The 7,789-nt window shown below is 36.5% G+C and overlaps 1 protein-coding gene across 1 annotated transcript; it reads right to left on the bottom strand.

Annotated features, from left to right (window-relative positions):
* Nucleotides 1-1,177: 1,177 nt before the first annotated feature.
* steap4 (STEAP family member 4) lies at nt 1,178-7,356 on the bottom strand. The gene is made up of 5 exons (XM_079625967.1): nt 7,063-7,356; nt 6,222-6,676; nt 3,895-4,422; nt 3,054-3,218; nt 1,178-2,940 (listed from the first exon to the last, which is right to left on the bottom strand). Exons 3-5 carry the CDS (start codon nt 4,162-4,164, stop codon nt 2,665-2,667), a joined length of 711 nt encoding a protein of 236 aa, XP_079482093.1. The 5' UTR covers nt 4,165-4,422; nt 6,222-6,676; nt 7,063-7,356; the 3' UTR covers nt 1,178-2,664.
* Between the last annotated feature and the right edge of the window lie 433 nt (nt 7,357-7,789).

Below are 7,789 nucleotides of genomic sequence, written 5' to 3' on the forward strand. Positions count from 1 at the left end.
TTCAGTTTGATTGTCAAAGCAAAATAGCAACATAGAGAGGGAACTGTGTTCTATTTGCTTTTAAAGTGAAATGGGGCCAGCTTCATTCTGCAAGAGAAGAGCTGAATTTTTTGAGGAAATATACACTGGCAATAGAGACAAACACAGGCGCTCACAGAAACGTCAGTGCTGAGGCACTTTTGATATGTAACTCAAACAGCCTTTCATCATTTCCCTCTATGACGATACTTTGTATCACCTGACAGATGTCTGTGGTGAGGCCACAATAAATGTGCTTGGTGTGTGTTGCTGAATGTTTGATCGCAGTCCCAAAAGGCTCACGGTTTCATTCAAAGAGACACTCGTTTGCCTTTTTCCTAAAGCCTAAATAATTCAAACGACTATTGTTTCCTGTGAAAGCACACTTTAGCAAACTGAAATCGTGTTGTATGATAAATGAACTACAGTGTACAGTTTCAACATAGATTCTTTTGGTCAGAGGTTGGTAGTGATTAGCATTAAGTTTTGGTTTGGACAGATGGACCGAGATTGAAGACCTGACTGTGTAGCTCTTTGCACTCTGGAGCTTCATTTCTGCATTGCACAGGACTGACTGCTCTTTTTTCTGCTCATCTTTCATGTCATTAATGCCAACAACAGAAATGACATCTCCTTACGCATCATGATCTCTCTAATTAAAAGCCTGTCCTGCCACCTCATTAGTGATGCTGTCATGTATGTAAGTAATAATTCTTTTGTTTCAAAATATATGTTTACATAAAACACAGCATTACAACACAACATAATTGTAACTTTGGTTTACCACATAGATATAATTAAAAGAATTTGGACTGCTCCAAGATTGTCATTAGTGGTAATATATATTCATTGTTATCCTGCAGGTCAATAAACAAGATATTGATAGCCCTAAATGAGGGTTAATGGTTATACTTAAATTATTCAACTGGCATTTGTAATAGATAATGTAATTTCATTAATAAGTCAACTTTGAATCTATTTTTAATGTCAGAGTATAGATACAGTCAGATATTCACAGATATACTTCGTTTTATTTAAGCTTTATATATATATATATATATATATATATATATATATATATATATATATATATATGTGTGTGTGTGTGTGTGTTTATATTTGTGAATATTATAGTAAATAAATAATATATAATATATTAAATATAACATATTTATTTATAATTATACGGCCAATAAAGTGTTATACAATTTTTCTGAACAAACAAAATCCAAGCTAATTTGAAGGTTATTTTCAGCATGTTTTTCCCCGCCAGTGATGGCCAAGCCTTTACAAACATCTATGCACATGAATCATGATTTTGAAAAGTTTAAATGTATCATTGTGACGTGCATTTCTGCTTTTATTTTATATGATACAAAAATAAAATCGAAATCAGTGAACATCCAATATTTATTGATAAACACACTCACAATGTTTTGTGCTCAGAAGTTATTTAATTTCTTCAACTGTGGGTATACAGACTTTCAGAAATATTTGTCATAAAATGAGCCTTGCTATTTTGGTCTAAGCTACATTCTTTGCAGCCTGAAATTCTTCATAAAAGTACATAAAGGGCCATTCACCAGTGAAGGTGAACGCCAATGTGATTGACAGCTCCTTTATACTTCACAAGAGAGAGAAAGATGAGCTTTTCTGCAGACAGGAAAGCCCAGACCCAGAAACAGATCAAGAAGTAAGTTGCTGCTCAGTTTTGGATCGATAATATCTAAAGGGAAAAGCCCACTGGGAGGCTCTTGAGAGGAAATAGCCCAAAGGAAGCAGGTAATAAAAAAGACAAGTACTTTACACAATACAGAAAAGTATGCTCTAATAAAAGCCCCGCCACCATTGCTGCCTTTGTATTCTTTAAAAGGTATAGACAATTTATAATATGAACATATATGAAATGGATTGGTTATGTTGTGATGCACTACAATCGGTGGTCATAATATAATATAATGTGCATTTGTGAGTATCTAAATGTGTCCCAAGTGTAAACGGGAATGGGATTTGTAGGTTATAGAGTGAGATAATGTGAGAAGAAATCACCAGGTGAGTTGGAGGATCAACTCTAAAGAATTTCCCACGGTCGGTTAACTGTAATTTCAAACTGCCGCTCACCTGCGAAGCGATGTGTACTGAGAAGTCAAACTCTCTCTCTCTCATTTGGGCTGCTATTCACTCAAGCAGACATGTTCTCAAGTCCAAGTCAAGTCTGAGATTTTTGCATTTTAAAAGTAATCTATTAAATGTGTCTTTAATACGTTTTAATAAGATTAAAGTCACAATGGAATGTTTTTTTTATTTTTATAGAATATATTGCAGTATTTATTATAAACAATTTATATGTGCACATAATTATTTTTAGAGAAGTATGTGGCCTTGTAATCTTTAATAATAAAAAAAAAAACTGTAACTCTTGTAAAGACATCTCTTCTCTGATGAGGCATTTACTGGCACTGTTGTCCCGGGACAAAAAGGGGGTGATTTTGAGTCAAATCATGTCCCAAGTCAGTTGCTCAATTAAGTCTCAGTTTCATCTCTGTACTCAGGTCTGGCATTATAACCTTTTTCGATACAACATTTTAAACTCAGCCTCACTTTCAGCAGTAGGGTAAGTCCAACAGTTTTGATAAAGTTTTTGGGCTACGCCATGAGTGGTTGGTTTGTCTTTGTGTCTCTGCAGTTTGATGAAGTCTTGCTGTGTCTTTCCCAGCCTTGACGGATGCGGGTGACCTTGCGGTCCACACATGGCATGATCAGGATTAACTTCAGGATCAGAACCACACAGGGGACCACCAGAGACAACATGTATGCTTGAGGCATCCACCACCTATATGATGAAGTTTTCAGAAATCTATCCCAGCCATACAGGAATGTGTGAAAGGTGCAGAGCAGCAGGGTCATGTAGCCCAGTTTAGACTGTAAAGGAAAGAAGGAAAAATTATTTTAACAAACATCATTGTCAGTAATTAGTACAATCTTCTCCAGTGACACTCAAATGCATGCACTTCCACAAACTGTGGATGTAATACCTGTACAAAACTAAACTCCCTCCAGTTTAGGGAGTTGCTGACAGATGGCAGGGATGTAATTCCTAATAAGACAAACAGCCCAAATCCAAGAATTCCCATGGAATAGTAGGAGTCATAACGCCAGGCTGCTGTGTTGTCGAACTCATAGGTTATATTATCTTTTACCTGCAAAACAGAATTGAGAAAGTTTATATTTTTAATCACTTTAGTTGTACTGTGATCTTTGTGCATATTTATTGATGTTTTCATCTGGATAGATGTACACATGTTTATTTATACATAATTCATGTACTGTATTTTTAATACATTTTACTTTCATAATGTGATATTTATTTGTGAAACATTTGTAATTAAGTACTAAGTAAATAAATAAATACATTTTTCACACAAATAGTCTACCTGGAATGTGCATTTAAGTGGTTGTTCACCAATTTTTTTTAAATTCTGACATTATTTACTCACTCTCATGTCCGTCCAAACCCGTAAGACTTTTGTTCATCTTCGGAATACAAATTATGATCTTTTTGATGAAATCTGAGATATATAATCTCATCATATGAAGTGTGTTTCTTCCGAAAATTTGGACTACACTGCTAAATTCATTAAAATTTCATCTTAAAGATCTTCATTTGTGTTCCAAAGATAAACAAAAGTTTTACGGGTTTGGAACGACATGAGGGTGAGTAATTACTGTCAGAATTTAAATTTTTGGGTGAACTATAGGAATTAAATAGGATTCATTTAGATTTCATGTTGATTTTAAACAGCTGTTATGGTGCTAAATAAACTAGATGCATATATTAGAATGAGCAAGCCTTAGATTTAAAAGTACTCAACTTACCAATGATATTGTGTAGACATTTATCCTGTAGCGCACATAGTATCTGATGGGAATAACTAAAGTGTAAAGAACATGAAGAAAACCGAAGGCCAGCGCTAACAGGCCCAGTTGCTTCCTGCACAGCATCCAGCGATCCAACCAATCAGGGAAGCGGCGGTACTTAGTGCCGTTATAAAGCTGCAGGAATCCAGCCAATGCGCCCGGCAGATAACAGAGGGACAGCATCACCAGGGAGACGATGGGAAAGACCTTGTTGGCCAGCGAGACCATAATGCGAAAAGCGATGTCTTTACCATTGGTAACACGCTCATAGATAACATCTCTTGTGAGCGCGTAGAAGAATATGAAAGCTGTTAAACAAATGGCGATGCGGAAAGGAAGTCTCCAGAGAGGGAAGAGTTGCAATGGCAAGTCTTCTAACTCAGCAGCTGCTCTGATGGAGCCTCTGTCCAAGACAGTGAAACCAAGACTTTGAGCAATGTCCACCACTTGCTGTTTAGCATCAGCCCGGTCACCACAGATAAGTACCTAATCAAACGAAGAAGAAGAAGAAAACAGTCACACAATATATGCAATAACATGTTGTAACATGAAAACAGAATTAATTTATTTCGAATACATTGCTGCATAAAATTGTGTAAATTTAACATTCTGTACAATAACATACACAAATGAACTTCATCTGTGGTTGAAGCATAAAATGGCAAGTTTCTTTCAATGTGAATGTAATGGAAGAAATTTAGAAATGAAATTGTGTGATTTTAATGCCAAACATCTTCAGTATATAGTGCACATTATCTTGGTTAATTATTATTATTATTATTTTACATATATATACTGTACATTTTTAAGATCTCAAGTTCAAATTTACATTGATGCATCATGAATTAACAATGAACAATAGTATATAAATTACAAACTGTAACCAGGATAAATAAAATAAGCAAGTTAATGATACCTAATGTATTAATGTTAGCGAATAGAACCATATTGTAAAGTGCTACCACAAAAACTACTCATGTGACAAATTATCTTCAAGTGGTTTGATTGTTTTTGACTCATTCTAACAAGCTGCCATTCTGTTGACCTCCAAAACCCTTGAAACAAAATGCTACTTTAATAGTTTTAGACAGCAGTGAAATATCCTCTGGGAATTAAATTTAGTTCACAGCAATGTGCAGTCTGAGCCTGAACAATACAATATGTTGTCACAGTTGGCCTTCAGAAAATAGAACAAGAAATTATAATCAAAACGAGAAATAATAACTGCTTGGCCTGGGTGTGACTATTCATTTTTATTGAGAAACGCACAAACAGGTGTCAAAGAACATACGCACTAACATAGCAATAATAATAGTTTTCCAGGGCTCAGATTCCATCTGGCCAGTTTCTCATCCACCACCTGCTGATGTGAATATGACTTTCCTACAAAAGACTCTTGAGTCTAAAAAAAACTGCCTTTCTATCAGGAAGAAGCGTGCCTCATTTCATGAACTGTGAACAGCTCTAATGCCATGGACACAGACATTTATACATTAGTTTCTCTTTTGTACTGTGTAGAGAGTTAAATGCTGTGCTTCTTTGTTTTATGACATGTGTCATTTATCTGCCTTGGAGTAGAGATGGAGCGCAGGAAATATGAAGTGCAGCTGTATGCATTTGTCATGTCTGATTTGTCTTTTTGTTCGTACTATAATAACAAAAGCTCATGCGAACACCTAAGCCTGTGTGTCTTCATTATGGCTGTTTTGTAAGACAGTCCGTTAAGCTCGATTCATTAAATTTTCAAACAACTCTGTTCAAAACAGCTTTTCTGTGTTTTGCCCCTTTGTTGCTTAAATGATTAACAACATTTAGCAAACTTTGATGCATGACAACTTGCTATGTGCTTTCTATGTCTTAATCATCATTTTCTCTCACTAACTTTACAACTCTTTAATTGCTTTGAACAAAATTAGTTTATTTTGTGCATTTACATGTCTTTACTCGTTTACACTTATTTATGTATTTTACCTGCCTACACTTTATTTTGATGGTCCCTTTAGACATATGTTGACTAACTAAGTAATGTCACTATAAGTATTGATAAGTTACTGAAACTTTGCAAGTACACGTTGATGTATTCTGCAAACCCAGTAGAATGTCTGTTGGGGGAGCATTACAATAAAGTGTTTGCAGATATTAAGCAGACAGTCTACTAATACTCGCATAAGAGTTAGTTGGGATGTGGGTGCAACTGAATGAAAATGGACCATCAAAATAAAGTGTTACCACTTTTATGTATTCCATCCACCTGACTGGATAAACACTGTTTATGTTTGTTTTACCTGTCTGTTGGCATCTAGTCCCCCAGACTGCAGTGCCCAGGCAGATATGGTGTTGAAGGCTTTGACTACCGTCACCCCTGGAACCAGGCTGCTCAGGTATTCTGCATTGGATTCTGGGTAGAGACCCCTCCTGAGATTATTGCTGACATCTATCAGCACCTTTCCCTCAAGATCTCAAGCCAGGGAGCTCAAAAATCCATAGTGCTCCCTCTGCACAGCCACAAAAATCACATGTGCTTCACCAGCTGCTGCTGCATGAGCCATGACCTTTGACCCCTTAGGCAGCAACAGAGAGTTTTTAGGGTCCCGGGATCCATATACAACGTTGTACCCTGACTGGAGCAAACGGAGCCCCAACGAGCGTCCGAAATCACCCGTTCCAAAGATGCACACTGTCTCCTGTTTATGCATCTTTCCATGCAGCTCTGCCATTGCGACCGAGTCTGAATCCATTTCTAAAAATGAAGAAACCATACACCATAATGGAAGTAAAGTTCTATTAAATGCTCAAGTAATGGCTATTACAAAGTGCACTAAAAACACAAATTACACTTTTCATTTCAGATTTGGTACAAGTGCTGTGGCTAGAGATTATATTTCTGCTTGAGTGATTTATATATTTGTTTTTTTTAGGGGGGCGATAATGGTGTAATCAAATTTAATTATGGTCTGCACAGAGTACATTTGGATGCAGCACCAGTTACTTTATTATTGCTCCTATAAAGGTACATAGTTTGATATATTGAAAAATACAGTTTACAGCCTAAGGGCAAAAAACGAAAACCTAAAAATTAAACCGTGATTTATTAATTTTTTTTAAAAAGAATCAACAAATACTCACGGATAAAGATGAAATGAATTTATTTCTCGGAATTTGTGCACCAGTCCCAGGAAAATCCACAGATCTCCTCTTGTAGAATGAGACAGTTGAAATGACTAACTAACAACTTGATTTTATTGCATAATTTCTGAATTCTCTGTGCCAATAACTGTCGTCATATCCCCAAAAGCCGTTTAGCAATGCAGCGTGATCGTCAAAACAAGCTTTTACTTTTCTTTATTTCTTCTGCAATTTCTCTTGTGTCCACAGGCATTTCTTCACAGGACTGAGGCTTTTTCTTGCCTGTATGGGTCTGTTTATAAACACGTGTGTGTGAGAGAGGCATTTATTCATGAGCCTCTGACCTGCCCACAGCTCAGTGGGGGTTTAGATTTGGGAAAAGAGAGAGAGGTTGTTTTGGCAATGGATAAAGTCCAATGTGGAAATTCCAGAGCAACCCTCTCCCTCTCTCTCTCTCTCTCTCTCTCTCTCTCTCTCTCTCTCAGTGTGTGTGTGTGTGTGGCTGTCGAAAGACACATCATGTTTTCTTTACCTCCTGTGTGTTTTTGAGGCCAAGGCCTGTCTGGAAGTAAGTTGTGCAACAGTGGAATAACTGCGGCAGTTTGGCCAAGTATTTCAACGCTTCAGAAACACCATGATTCACTGAATCAGCACTGTTCTGATATAAATCAAATAAGTAAAAAAAAAAAAACTTATTTCTGTTGTTTGTAAATTCACCAAGAGGACT

This window comes from Phoxinus phoxinus (genome assembly GCF_949152265.1).
Source record: "Phoxinus phoxinus genome assembly, chromosome: 10".
NCBI classification, from domain to species: Eukaryota; Metazoa; Chordata; class Actinopteri; order Cypriniformes; family Leuciscidae; genus Phoxinus; species Phoxinus phoxinus.

Coding starts and splice junctions, on each gene's coding strand:
- steap4 (XM_079625967.1), bottom strand. CDS start 4,164: ATGGTCTCGCTGGCCAACAAGGTCTTTCCCATCGTCTCCCTGGTGATG. Junction 3,219..3,894: donor ATGTCTACACAATATCATTG/GTAAGTTGAGTA, acceptor TCTGTTTTGCAG/GTAAAAGATAATATAACCTA. Junction 2,941..3,053: donor GGGAGTTTAGTTTTGTACAG/GTATTACATCCA, acceptor TTTCCTTTACAG/TCTAAACTGGGCTACATGAC.